Below are 14,458 nucleotides of genomic sequence, written 5' to 3' on the forward strand. Positions count from 1 at the left end.
GACTCCTGAATACAGAGAACTGGTGGCTACCAGAGGGAAGGTGGGTGGGGGAGTAGGTGAAACAGGTGAAGGGAGTTACGAGTACGCGTGGCGTGGGGCACCTGGCTGGCGCAGTCAGTTAAGAGTCCGACTCTTGCTTTTGGCTCGGGTTGTGATCTCAGGGTTATGGGATCGAGCCCCTGCATCGGGCTCTGTGCTCAGCTCAGAGTCTGCTTGAGATTCTCCATCTCCCTCTGCCCCTACCCACTCTGCTCTCTCTCTCTCTCTCTCTAAAATGAATAAATAAATCTTAAAAAAGAGTACACTTATCACAATGAGCACTCAGTAATGTATAGAATTGTTGAATCATTGTACTGTATACCTGAAACTAACAAAACCCTGTTAATTATACTTCAATTTTAAAAAAGTTAAAAAGCTAATGAGAAGATATTGAATAAATTAATCTCTTACTGAAAAAAAATGCCAAAAATGAAAAAGAAGATATGACTTCATACTACACAGTTTCCTCTTTCGGATAAGGAAGTATTCAACACACTTTCCTCAGTGATAAAGTAAAATGTTTCCCTCCCTCTTATTTCCATGCAAAACTCCAAACTGATTGCCTACTGCCAAATCCATCTGCTTAACGTCCACTCTCCTCTCCACGCTTAAAAGTGTGCGTTTGTAAGACTGAGGACCGACTTTCTACTCCCAGAAAAAGTCGATCAATAAAATAATGGCCTTTCTAGGTAATTAATATAGGAGCTGAGTTGGAGCACTGACTTAAAAAAAGAACTTGTTACTCAAAATGTAATAGAATAGTAAAAAATAAACTTTATTATGCTGAGCAATTGCTCATTTCCTTTCACATGGAACAAAACGCTAGCGACACACATACCTGTGGGACCATTGCGACTCTCTGGTTTCTTTTGGGTGACCTTGTATTTATCTGTCTGTCATCTTCATCAGAAAAGAGTCGACTTCGTTTTGAGTTTCTGAAAGGCTATGGTAGAAATTTGTTTAGTTAATAAAAAGACTGAACACATCCCATTTTTATTCCAAAATGCAATTCTATATTTGGGAGACAGAGCTGACGCTGGACTATAAGCAGCCTGGAAGGGTAAGGATGGGTAATACAAAGGACACCACGTCGAATACAAAGAAGCTCAGATTTACAAACTAGTACAGATTTATGCAACTTGTTTACAATCAAAACATCTAGCTGATGACTAAATGAAACACCTAGCTGATGATTAAAACTGGAACCCAAGTATCCTTAGCAGCCTTGAATGGTGACGAGAGGAAAACAAGTTCTGGAAATTCCAGTTCTCGTTATGTTAGTGCTCAGATTAATAGCAGTTGGGTGTATCACACGTTGTGTTGGCTGCATGGGGCTGGGCTGGACGAAGTTACTAGATCACTCTAGAGAGTCAATCTCAATGTATAATAATGCACTAGATGCGCTGTGAAAAATTGTTAACCAAATTTCCATCTGTGAATAAAAGTACAAGACACCTGTCACAGGTATTTGGTAAGTGACTATAGGCTAAACTAGACTGCAGAACCAGAACTAACTTGTTGAAATACCCAAAGGACATCATGCACTAAAGGGTCTGTAATAGGAACAATTTTACAGTCCACCCTAGGTTCAGGGGCCTCATCAAAACAGAAGAAGAGAAATAATATCCCAATCATACCAACATCCTGTTTCAAATCCTTCTCCCACCCCTGCAGACAGACTTGCATGCCCAGTCGGAAGAGAGGTAGGCACAGAGGGCTAACAACATATGGGCAGCGTCCAACTGGGTCAAGGCTAGAGGTACTGACCCTTGAAATTAAACCTACTGAGAATCTTAATACTCCACCACCCTGAAAGAAGACCCTTGTACCCTACATGTACTTACCCTTGACCTACACAAGATTTTATTATCTTACCACTTACTTATACATCTTTTTGCAGAGACCAGAACCATGTGAAATTTTTTATACTCTAAATAAAGGATGATTTGGGGTTGTTAGAGTTTTTTTTGTCCTGCCAATTTAAAGAAACTGCAATTACTTAACAATGCTTACTGATGACTAGATTATCAAAGGCTATAGACTGTTAACCTAAGTATGATCGTACACTACACTCAATGGCGCTTAAAGACTCAAATGCTTGGAGTCGGGGAGAACCTTAGAAAACTCTTACTGGTCTGTAAGAGTTGTGTACATGACAATCATACAAACAATTTAGCTATCATATTCTGAAGAGTAAGAAAAACTAATCCCTTACCATCTCCACAGCGGAGCCCGTATTCCTGCCTTTCCAAACAGGTGTTTTTTGTAAAGAGCTGTACTTTTCATTCCATGTGTTAGATAAGCTTCCCTCTGTAATAAGTAATTATTACTAGTAAGATTTAGGTTTAGTTCAAAGGATTTTATACAATGAACATTGCCTTTTTATTAATAGCAATATATCTAAGATATTTAACAAGGAAAAAATATACTGCCCACAGTAATTTTGGTTTATTACAAATTAAAAATCTCTTCTGTATCTTTTTGTCAAACTCTACATAATTTGACAAGGCAGTGCATCGTGAAAGTATTAAATTCTCATATTAAAATATGTGTGGCTTCTTTGTGTTTTTAGTAATTCCTTTATTCTAATTTGCTAAGAAGCTTAAGTACAATCTGATTGAAAACAGTGCAGTGGAAAAATGGAAAAAGCTTCTAATCTTCAATTTAGAGTATACGTCTAAATGTTTCCTGCTTCAATAAGTGAAACCGTGGATATACAAAAATAAAATGTGTGGGTGTTTCTGTTTTCCTTGATTTGAAGAAATGTCTTCAGAATTGTATGCAACCAGAAAAGAATCCAATCAAGTAACTGATTAGACATATTATGAAAATACAGAATGGTGAGTTTAATTTTTATAAAAAGGATATGTTTATTAGAGAAAGACAAAGAAAGCTGGGATGAAAACACACAAGATAGTTATTTTCATTTCTTCGAGCTGCTCATCAGCATTTCCTAATTTTTTTCTGTAAGAAATAGATCACTTGTATATGTCTTCTTTTTTAAAAAAAAGAATAGTTTTTATATTGGGAGGAAAAGAATAATGGAATACTTTTTGAGATGTACGTTTTAAGTACAAAAGAAAAGAGGTGGACCAGGGTTGATCCTGCTAGGCAAATGAATTAGGGTAGTTCTGGAAGGCAAGTGTTCTCAAGCCAGGACTCGATGTGGTGAATCACCAATGCAAAGCACAACACAGAACTTTAAACACTAAAAGTACCAGTGAACTTTTGAGCATAGCTTGGTTCCAGATTTACTTAGTAGAACCCTGCTCAAGCAAAAATTCAAAACAAACTACAGTAAGAGGCTTGGTCTAATGTACTTGTAGAAAGAAAGAGCAAGATCAAAGAACATGTATAACCCTGTTCTTAGGAAAAGAAAAGTACTGTCATTCTTTCATTTCAAGAGACTTGCATTTTTACTTAGAAAGCAGAATTCCTAAAAATATAAACTCTTTTTTCTTTTTTAAGTAGGCTCCCACACCCGGCATGAAGCCCAATGCAGGGCTCGAACTCAGGACCCTGAAATTAAGACCTGAGCTGAGGTCAAGAGCCAGCCACTTAACTGACTGAGCCACCCAGGTGCCCTGCTAAAAATATAAACTCTTAAGCAAAAATACAGCTGAGTACAGCTGTTCAAGAAATGCTTTCACTCTAGTAAGATGTCTGCAATGTCTAGTTAAAAAGTTCCTGGGGTTTGAGGCACCCGGCTGGCTCATGGGGAGCATGTGACTCTTGATCTCAGGGTGGTGAGCTCAAACCCCACATTCAGTGTGGAGATTACTTAAAATCTTAAAAAAAAAAAAAAAAAAAAGTTCTTGGGGCACCTGGCTGGCTCAGTTGGTGGAGCGTGTGACTCTTGATCCCCCGGTTGTGAGTTCAAGCCCCACACTGGGCATAGAGTTTACTTACAAAATTAAAAAAAGAAAAAAGTTCTTTAATCAATAATTCTCAGGGAAAAAATTTCTTAATAATTTCCACTAACCAAAGATCAATTCTCCTAAAACAGTCCATGAATTTAAAATTACCATCGTGAAAACCAATACTAAAAAGCTATACCGAATCCTAACTTAGACTGAAAAGACTATACCCAAATCAATTTAATGAATTAAATTTCTAGCTTATGGCGTGCCCACAGAATCGTGCTATGATCTTACCTTTTAAACTGACAAGGGCTTTTGCTGAAGAGCCTGCAATTAAAACAAATCAATATTATTTCATAATCAATGTGAGAGAAAAAGAACTTGGCTACAGGGCGAGAGTGCCCCGTCTGGTTTTAGCGGTGCTGAGGCTGGAGTGACGGTGGGATGTGCAATCAGAGATAACCAGAGGGCCACTGAAGCTATCAGACAGAAGTCCCAGAAGGTAAGGAAGAGCTGGAGAGAGATATATGGGAGTCTTGTTGAAGTGAGAACCAGAGGCCTCTCCAAGAGTGGGAAGAGGGAGAGTGGGCAGAGAGATTCTGGATCCGCATCCGCAAGTATTCGGGTGCTGGAGGAGAAGAGACAGGGACTGACGTTTACTGAAGCAAAGATCGGAAGCGGTAATAGAGCAGAGAGAAGAGAAAACGAAAATCATCCAGGGGCGCTGTGGTATCTGTCAACAAGTGCCTCGGATAGTCTAGAATGCAGGTGTGTGCAACCCTTCAAGACCCTGAAGGGTTTCCAAGCTGAAAAAGGGAGTTCAGAAGAGTCAGAGGGGCCAGCATACCGATGGAGGGGTTCGCTGCCTAAAACAAGCCTCAGTGTGTATTAGAATAACCAGGAAGCTCCTCATGCACGCAGAGCCAATGTTGTTAATAAAGGTCCTCGGGGGTTCTGCTGCAGGTAACCCTCGGGCCCGCTGGGCTGAGACGCGCTGCGCTACAGGCTCTGGTGTGAATCAAGGGTGGGATCTACGGGTGAGGGGAGGCAGGAGAAACCACAGGGAAATACATTTTTATGAGACAGGGAGAGAACTAAATTGAAAATCTCAGGATTGGAGATGTATATTGCAAAGACGTCCAAGTCATTTGAAAAATAATGAACGATGATCTCTCTCACTTACATGTGGCATCTTAAAAACAAAAACAAAAACAAAAAAACCCGAACTCCTAGATACAGAGAATGAACTGGTGGTTGCCAGAGGTGGGGGCTGGGGTTTGGGCAAAATGGGTAAAAGCAGGGGCGCCTGGGTGGCACAGTCGTTAAGCATCTGCCTTCGGCTCAGGGCGTGATCCCTCCGTTCTGGGATCGAGCCCCGCATTGGGCTCCTCCTCTGGAAGCCTGCTTCTTCCTCTCCCACTCCCCCTGCTTGTGTTCCCTCTCTCGCTGGCTGTCTCTCTCTGTCAAATAAATAAATAAATCTTTAAGAATAAAAAAAAAATGGGTAAAAGCAGTCAAAAGGTATAAACTTCCGGTTATAAGATAAATAAATCCCAGAGATGTACCACACAGCACAGCAACCACAGTTAACAATACTGTATTATATACATGAAAGGTGCTAAGAAAGTAGATCTTAAAAGTGCTCACCATAAGAAAAAAAATTGTAACCATGTGTGGTGATGGGTGTTAACTAACCCAGGTGAGGCAATCATGTCACACACAGCAAATCATTATGTTGTACACCTAAAGAATACAATGTTAAATGTCAATTACAGCTCAACGACAAAAATTAACAGAAAAAAAAATCCCTTCTACGCTCCAAAATGCAAACTATTCACAGAATTCTAGATGAGTGAAATCTCCCTCTTTTAACCTAAAAAAAAAAACCTGTTTAGAACACTTTTTTCTTGTATTATAGTCAAATTATTACATATCATTTCTCATTTTTAAATTTGCTTTATTTTAGAACCAGCTAGTTCTCATCTCAGTTACTGTGACATCCATCTATGTTTGACAGAATATAATCTAAGATCAGGCAGTAGTTAATGTTATTTGAAAGGCTGGTCCTTTACCTGCCCTGAGAAAAGACAAAGTTTTAAATGGTAAGTTCAAAATGTGTGCAAATAACTCCAAGGAGCCAAACCATAATGGCATTTCATAAAAACACAAATATAAATAAATAAAGGATGATTCCAGGGGATAAAGTAAGAAAGAAGACAATGAACCAGGTAAAAAAAATCAGAGTAGACAGATTAATTCTCCTTGGTGTTTAACAGAAGCAGCCATGATTTACAACTCTTATAAATGGCCAACAGACTTTAAAGGAGAAACAATGAGAATGCACTGCGGTTCTGGCTATGAAATATTTTTATGCCACTCTGATCCCTAAACTTCATCTGACTTTTCCTCTGCAGGGCAGGATGAGAGGCTTATAGAACCGACAAGCCATCAACACCAAAGCCACCCTTGCTCTCACTCTACTCTCTTGCACAGATGTGGAGACCAGGTAACAGGACACCTGGCCGGCCTCCAAACAGCACGGTGGTTTAATGACCAATGGAAGTAGGATTGTGGGGGCGAAGTTGGGGAGAGAGGCCATAAAGTCTAGCTAAAAAGCCTCACGCAGAACAATACAACTGGGAAGCAGCTAGTGGACAGAGCACAGAGCCACCACGAGAAACACAGTTTATTTTAGAAAAAGTAGTAGCATCCACTCATCCAGGGAATATGTGGAGTGCCGACTGCACCCCCCAATCCCTGCTGTAGGCACAGGGGATACAACAGCACGCAAAAGAGCCAAAGTCCCCACTCTCATGGAGTTTACGTCCCAGTGAGGGGAGAGGGGAGACAAACACATACATACACATATCAAGTGATGATGAACGCTGCGGGGCGGGGGGTGGGGGGTGGGGGTGGGGTAAAGCAGGATAACAGGAATGTGCTAGAGGGTTGGGAGAGGGAAGACTATTTTTCTAGGAGGTGCTCATGAGTAGCTTCTCTGAAAGGTGATACTTGAGCAGAGATCGGAAGGAAGAGGTGCGAGCCTCAGGGATATCCATTCCTATTCCATGAAGGCAAGACTCTGTCCTGGGGATTCTGACCTACCACTTTGAACTTTTTTCTGAGAGGTGGTATAGCACAGCAGTCAAGAGCACACACGGAGGCTAGCTGTGTTTGGACACTGGTTCGGCCACTTTTTGCTGGGTTACTTAAGCATTTTACTTCACTCCTCTGTGCTGATTCTTCATTTGTAAAATGGGGATTAGACACGTTACCATATGTAAAAGTGCTTAGAGACCAATGCACATAGCACATGGCTAATTTTTAGATCATGCTTATTGCTACCATTACTTTGGTCAATCAACAACAGCGACGTATCCACTGAACGCCTGCTACCACACTATGCGAGGGCCTGGGCTGACCTGAAGGTCAAGAGCGACAAAGGCCTCTGCTCTCTGAGAGTTTTCACTCCAGTGGAAGAAGACACACAATAAACAAGTACATGAAATGATAATGATGCGTGGCAGTTATCATAAAGGAAACAAATGAGGGGATCTCAGTGTGTGTGCGTGGAGGGGTACTTTACACAGAGTAGAGAGGGAAGGCTTCTCTGAGGAGGTAACATCTAAAAAGGACTAGTCTTGAGGGAGCGGAGGTCAAAGCAATGAGTCTGGGCAGAAGAAATAACAGGTAAAAAAAAAAAAAAAAAAAAAGCCCTGAGATAGACCGGTTAGAACATTCAAGGAACAGGGGGAAAGGGCACTGTGCTTGGGAGTAGCTAGCAAAGGAAGAGGGCCGTGGAAAAGGGTCAGAGAGGTGAGCCAGGTATTATTCATGGAACCGGAACTGGATATCTTCTCCAGGAGGCTTCTAGCCAATCACGTGAACAAATGTAAAGTGGCAACTGTGACAGGTGCCACCACGGAGTTGCATGGTGGTAGGAAAAGATTTAATAGGAAGATGTAATCTTTGTCAAGGACAGAAAATCACTTTCTAAAGAAGCTTAAAATGGGATCTGAAGGCTAAGTAGCTGTCAACTGCACGAGAGGAGAAGGAAGAGCGTTCCAGATAATGAGAGCAGCATGTGCAAAGGCCTTGCAAAAAAAAAAAAAAGAAGCAAGCCTGGGGAGTACAGGGAATGAAAAAGGCCAAATTTAGCCCAAAGGGACAGGATGAGAGGAAGAGTGGTACAAACTGAAGCCGGAGAGGTGGAGTGTGGCCAGAGTCCAAGGCTCTTGTGGCAACTAAACTGTTCCAAGCAGCAGGATGACATGTACACATTCTGGAAGGACCTCTCTGGCCACGTGTAGGTTGGGGTGTGGGGGCGGGCCATGGATTCATGGTGACTGGTGCACAGGAGCGTCACCCGGGCTGGGGCAGGAGATGGTGAGAAGTAGGCAGATCAAGACATGCAGAAGGTAAAAGTTACAAGACGTAGTAAAGGCTTCGATATGGAACATGGAAGAGAGGGAAGGGCCAAAGCTAGCCTTTAGGTTTCAGCAAACGCGCAGTGGAGCCGTTCATTAAGACAGGAACCCCTGGATTATGATGTAGGTCTTGGACCCGTAAAGTCTGAAGGGCCCCTGAGGCATCTAAGAGGAGATGTGAAACAGGTAGGGGATACTGAGTCCAGAGCTCAGAGGAAAGGCCTGGGCAGAAGACAGCCTCCGATTCCTCATACACACAATCCAGCTCGTAAGAGTACTTAGCCGACTGAAATGAGCACTCAGTGAGCAAATGCCTATCATAAGCTTTGCACAGCATCTGGTTCACAGTAAATACTCAGATGGTAGCTTTTAGTATTGATAATGTTATACTGGCTATTGGCTAATTTATGAGCTAGCCCCTTTGACTAAAATTGGCAGAGAAACATACAGCTATTTTCAGTATCAGACTGAAGTCACTTTCCCTTTCCAAGACTCTGCTCCAGGTTCATTAAGAATGCCTCTTACTCTACCTTTGATTCAGTATAAATCAAGTATTTACATATACTCGATAATGCAGCTCTATGCAACCAACGAAGTAAGGCAATTTCTGCTTTCAACAAGCTGTGGTCTAGCTAAACAAGACCTACACCACACAAACACAGGGGTACACCCATATACACCCCAATGTACCAGAGATGTCACAAAGTAATATAAACGTCAGCTATATCGTTTGAGAGTGTAGTTGGAATGTGAAGGGTGAGTCCCCAGTCTCTACGAAGAACCATAGTAAGTTTTCAACAAATGTTTAACGACGACAAGCAAATATTCCAAATGACAGTTAAAAGAAGGCCACTTAAAATGCCTGTCATCTCAACAGAATGACCACAGTAATCAAAATGACAGGTCTAGTGGGTGTGACTTCAAAGCCCTGATATAACATCTTTATTCTAAAGATAGCACAGATTTTCAGATGACAAGCACGTTGTGTCTAGTAGGCCCACCCTTATTTGGGGGCATCCAAAATCATAACTGTGTTCTCCAGACAAGAAACAACAAGCCCCATGGTGGTCCACGGAGTTGCCCTGTCCAATGTAGTAGCTACTGGCCACAGGAGACCTCGTAAATTTCAATTAATGAAAATAAAATAAAATTTAAAATCCTGATCTTGTCACGCTAGCCACATCTGGAGAGTTTCGCAGCCCCGGGTGCCTCGTGGCTACCCTCCAGGACATTACAAAATCGAGTATTTCCATCAACCAGAAAATTCTACTGGAACTTTGCGCTGGTCTAGAACAAATTTAAAACACAAACTCTGTTCACCAGTTTGGTAACTTGAACTTTTCACTTTGTAACACATTAAGGATACATGACCCCACAAAGAAAACAGAGTTAGCTGTATGTAGCTCTCATTTTAAGAGTTTCTATTTGCCTGCATCCTGCACAGTTGGATTTAGCCGTGATTGAGACTTTTGTTTTTGTTACACTAAGACTCTCGCAAACGACAGGCATACATAAACCGAATAGTGAGTGTGGATCAGGAGGACCCTTCTGTAATTAACTCAAATACCTGCCTTCTTCCATACCTCATACAACACTGTAAATTACAAAATTCCGCCCTGTCGTGCTTAACCTACAGAACTGGTGCTTGCACTTACTAAACACGGGTCAGTGTGCAGGTCAGAGGCAGCAGGGTGAGTAAACACCGTCAAGGCAGGCGATCGCAGGGGTGGGTGTCAGGAAGGGCACCGTGTGTGCAAGCTGCGATGCTCTCAGCCATGCAGAAAAGTACCCCATGATTCTGAAGGCACCAACGCACACCAGGAAGTCTGCGGGCTGGGGGCTACCAGCACACCGGGGCGCCCAGCCTGGATCCCCCTGGAAAGGTCCACAGCCACCTGTGGTCCCAGGGGAAGGGGCCAGCCCTTTGACACGGAAACACTTCCAGGGGTGGACACAGCAGGGGGGTGGGGGGAGGACAGCGGGGATCCCGAGTGCCTGCAGAGGCAGGAGCCGCGGAAGGACGCGACCCCGGGCCCGGGCAGCCCCTCCCCGGCCCCCGCCCCGCGCGGCACCGGCCGGGCGGGTTACATAACCCCGCCGGGCGTCCCCCCGCGCCGGGTGAGCTGGGCAGGCGGCGCGGACGGCCCCCGCGGTCCCGGGGCCGCTCCTCCCCCACCCGGCCGGGGGCCCGAGTCGGGCCGGGACAGCGGCCCCCGCCTCCGCCGGGCGCGCGCCGGGCCCCCGGGCTTTCGGTTTCCGGCCCCGGCGCTCACACCACCCCAGAAACCAGCACACAGACACCATAACAAAGGCGGCGACGCGGCGGCAACCCCGGGGTGGGAGCACCGGGGGAGCGCGGCGGGGCTGGCAACCGGCCCGCTCGCCCGGCGGAGGGCACGGCCGCCCGTCCCGGCCGGCGCAGCCCGGGGGCGGGCGGCCGGCGGGAGGCGGGGGGCGCTTTGAGGTGCTACTCACTCTCGTCAGGCAACTGGTCGAGCTCCGCCATCTTGAACGAGCCGCGCCGCTTTTTCAAAGGCTGCCCGCCGCGGTGCATTGTGGGGCGGAGACTGTCTTTGCGAGGGAGGTTCGAATGCGGAGCTCGCTGCCCGCGGCGCGGCGCCGCTCCCGCGGATGTCGGCTGAGGCGGGCCGGCTCCGCCCGCGGCCGCCGGGGAGGGGTGCGGCCGAGCGGGCCTGGCGCCGCGCCCCCCGCCCCCCCCGCCCCGGACCTCGCCCCCCCGCCCCGGCCGGCCGCGGGCCGGAGGGAGGCGGAGGAGGCCGCGCTGCCAGGCCCGGCGCCGGAGCGCGCGGGGAGCGGCGGAGGCCCGCCAGAGGCCAGCCCGGCTGTCCCGGGCTCGCGGCCGGCGCTGCGGCTGCAGTGGGGGAGGGGGGGCGGAGAGGGGCGGCGGGCTGGGGCGCGGCGGGCAGGCGGCACCTGTGGGCCCGGCCGGCGCTTCCCCGGCGCGCCCGGCCCTCCCTGCCGCGGGGAGCCTGCGGGAGGGCCCTGGCTGGGTCACCGACTTGAGCTCGTCGGCCGGCCGCCGGGCAGCTGCTCTGCTCGCCGCAGGACTTCGTACTGGGTGGGGAGGGCACTCTCGGCCCGGCGACCGGAGTCCGCGGCGGGGCGGCGGGTCCCCTGCCCCAGGTGTTCCGGGGACACCGATGACAGCTCGTCCCGCTGCGGGAGAGATTGCACTGCCCCGTGATAAAGCCACCGTGGCTTGTCAACAGTAACGGACGTTAGTGAGCCCCGAGGCTTCCTCTCCACGAATTCAGGGGGTCGGGGGGAGAGTGAGGCAAAGATGATACAACACAGGTGAATTCAGGGGACTAGAAGCGCCGACGGGGCAGGCAGGCGAGGCCAGGCTAAGCGCGCTGGAGCGATGGAGAAGCCGGGTTCCGAGTAACAGGGTGGCAGCTTGCATCTGTGCCGTAGAACAAAAATGTGGGCAATGGATTGCGGTGCCACAAGGTTAGAGTCCTGGAGACACGTATGGGTGGTGGCGGGGAGGCTCTTTGGGGCGGGCAGGCAAAAGAGGGGAGAGACCTGTGCACCTGCCCTGGGAGAGGTTCAGAGGCTGCGCTCTGGAGGCCCTAAGGCCCGGTTGCGGTTCTGGCTGCCAGTTGTGTAATCTATAATGCAGGTTTGTTTCTCCTTCTTTTTAAAAAAGATTTATTTATATTTGAGAGAGAGAGCACCAGAGGGAGGGGCAGAGGGAGAGAGAATCTCAAGCGGACTCGCACTGAGCGAGAAGGCCGACGTGGGGCTGGTTTCGGGGCTCCATCTCACCACCTGGAGATCACCACCTGAGCCGAAAAGGAGAGTCAGGGGAGCTTAACTTAGTGGGCCACCCAAGGCGCCTCGCAGGTTTGTTTCTTAAATCTCTGTGCCTCACATTCTTACAGGGGAAAAAGTGCTGTTTAAGTAATTTTAGGCTCTTCTGATAATCTGCATTTTATTTTTTGTTGTTTTTAAAACTTTATTATTTTTTTAAATTCCAGTAGAGTTAGCACAGTGTAATATTAGTTTCAGATGTACAATAGAGTGATTGAACACTTCCATACATCACCCAGTGCTCATCACGACAGGTGCACTCGTTAATCCCCATCACCTATTTCCCCCATTCCCCCACCACCCTCCCCTATGGTGACCGACAGTGTGTATTCTCTAGAGTTAAGAATCTGTTTCTTGGGGCGCCTGGGTGGCACAGCGGTTAAGCGTCTGCCTTCGGCTCAGGGCGTGATCCTGACGTTATGGGATCAAGCCCCACATCAGGCTCCTCTGCTATGAGCCTGCTTCTTCCTCTCCCACTCCCCCTGCTTGTGTTTCCTCTCTCGCTGGCTGTCTCTATCTCTGTTGAATAAATAAAATCTTAAAAAAAAAAAGAATCTGTTTCTTGGTTTGTCTTTTTTTCTTTTTTCCTTTGTTTTATTTCTCAAATTCCACATATGAGTGAAATCATATGGTATATGTCTTTCTCTGACCTATTTCACTTAGCATAATACCCTCTAGGTCATCTATGTTGTTGCAAATGGCAAGATTTCATTCCTTTTTACGGCCGAATAATAATCCATCATGTATATATATCACACATGTGCATGGATATATTGTGAGGGCTGCTTCCATACCTTGGCTATTGTGGGTGCTTCTGTAAAAAGTGGGGGTGCAGGTGTCCCTTTGAATTAGTGTTCTTGTATTCTTTGGGTAAATACCCAAGAGTGCAATTACTAGGTTGTAGGCTAGTTCTATTTTAACTTTTTTTTCTCTATTTTTACTTTTTGAGGAACCTCCATACCATTTTCCACAGTGGCTGCACAAGTTTGCATTCCCACCAACCGTGCACGAGGGTTCCCCTTTCTCCGCATCCTCATCAACACCTGTTGTTTCTTGTGTTGTTGAGTCCAGCCATTCTGACAGCTGTGAGGTGGCATCTCATCGTGGTTTTGGTTTGCGTTTCCCTGACGATGAGTGATGTTGAGCACCTTTTCACGTGTCTATTGGCCGTCTGGATGTCTTCTTTGGAGAAATGTCTGTTCATGTCTTCTGCCCATTTTAATAGGATTATTTGGGGTTGGGGTGTTGAGTTGTGTGAGTTCTTTATGTATTTTGGATACTAACCCTTTATCCTCTATGTTATTTGCAAATACCTTCTCCCATTCAGTAGGTTGTCTTTTAGTTTTGTTGATTGTTTCCTTTGCTGTGCAGAAGCTTTTTATTTTGATGAAGTCTAGTTTATTTTGCTTTTATTTCCCTTGCCTCTGGAGACATATCTAGAAAAACACTGCTTTGGCCAATGTCAGAGACATGACTGCCTGTGCTCTCTTCTAGGAGTTTTATGGTTTCCGGTCTCACATTTAGGTCTCAAATCCGTTTTGAGTCTATTTGTGTATGTGGTGTAAGACAATGGTCCAGACCCATTCTTCTGCATGTTGCTGCACAGTTTTCCCAGCACCTTTACTGAAGAGACTGTCTTTTCCCCATTGGATGTTCTTTCCTGCTTTGTTGAAGAGTTGCTGACCGTATAGTTGTGGGTTCATTTCCGGGTTTTCTGTTCTGTTGCATTGATCTGTGTCTGTTTTTGTGCCAGCACCAGACTGTCTCGATGACTACAGCTCTGTAATGTAACATGAAGTCCAGAATCGTGATGCCTCCAGCTTTGCTTTTCCAAGATTGCTTTCACTCTTTGGGGCCTTTTGTGCTTCCACACAAATTTTAGGATTGTTTCTTCTAGTTCTGTGAAAAATGCTGGTGGTATTTTGGTAGGGATTGCATTAAATGTGTAGATTGCTTTGGGTAGTAGAGACATTTTAGCAATATTTATTCTTCCGATCCATGAGCATGGAATGTCTTTCCATTTCTTTGTGTTGTCTTCAGTTTCTTTCATCAGTGTTCTGTAGTTTTCAGAGTACAGATCTTTCACCTCCTTGGTTTGGTTTACTCCTAGGTGTTTTATTGTTTTTGGTGTGTTTGTGAATGGGATTGTTTCCTTACTTTCTCTTTCTGCTGCTTCTTTGTTAGTGTTCAGAAATGCAACAGATTTCTGCACATTGATTTTTGTACCCTGTGACTTTACTGAATTTCTCAGTTGAAGCAGTTTTTGGGTGGAGTCTTTCAGGTTTTCTAATAGATAGT

At 45.9% G+C, this 14,458-nt stretch overlaps 1 protein-coding gene across 4 annotated transcripts in view; it reads right to left on the minus strand.

Annotated features, from left to right (window-relative positions):
• Positions 1–10,903, minus strand: part of LIN9 (lin-9 DREAM MuvB core complex component) — a 64,130-nt gene extending 53,227 nt beyond the window's left edge. Inside the window, exons 1-5 of one of the 4 annotated variants that reach the window (XM_045796695.2) lie at positions 10,802–10,865; positions 5,547–5,642; positions 4,194–4,226; positions 2,255–2,349; positions 878–982 (exon numbers count right to left, since the gene is read on the minus strand). In XM_045796695.2, the coding sequence (XP_045652651.1) occupies positions 878–982; positions 2,255–2,257 (108 nt within the window). In that variant the 5' untranslated portion in view covers positions 2,258–2,349; positions 4,194–4,226; positions 5,547–5,642; positions 10,802–10,865. Of the gene's footprint in view, positions 1–877; positions 983–2,254; positions 2,350–4,193; positions 4,227–5,546; positions 5,643–10,801 lie in introns of all 4 variants that reach the window. The other 3 variants (XM_045796685.2, XM_045796706.2, XM_087859340.1) reach the window with 3 other exon arrangements.
• Positions 10,904–14,458: the final 3,555 nt, after the last annotated feature.

Source organism: Ursus americanus, chromosome 2 (genome assembly GCF_024610735.1).
Source record: "Ursus americanus isolate L20-20 chromosome 2, mUrsAme1.1.p, whole genome shotgun sequence".
NCBI lineage: Eukaryota > Metazoa > Chordata > Mammalia > Carnivora > Ursidae > Ursus > Ursus americanus.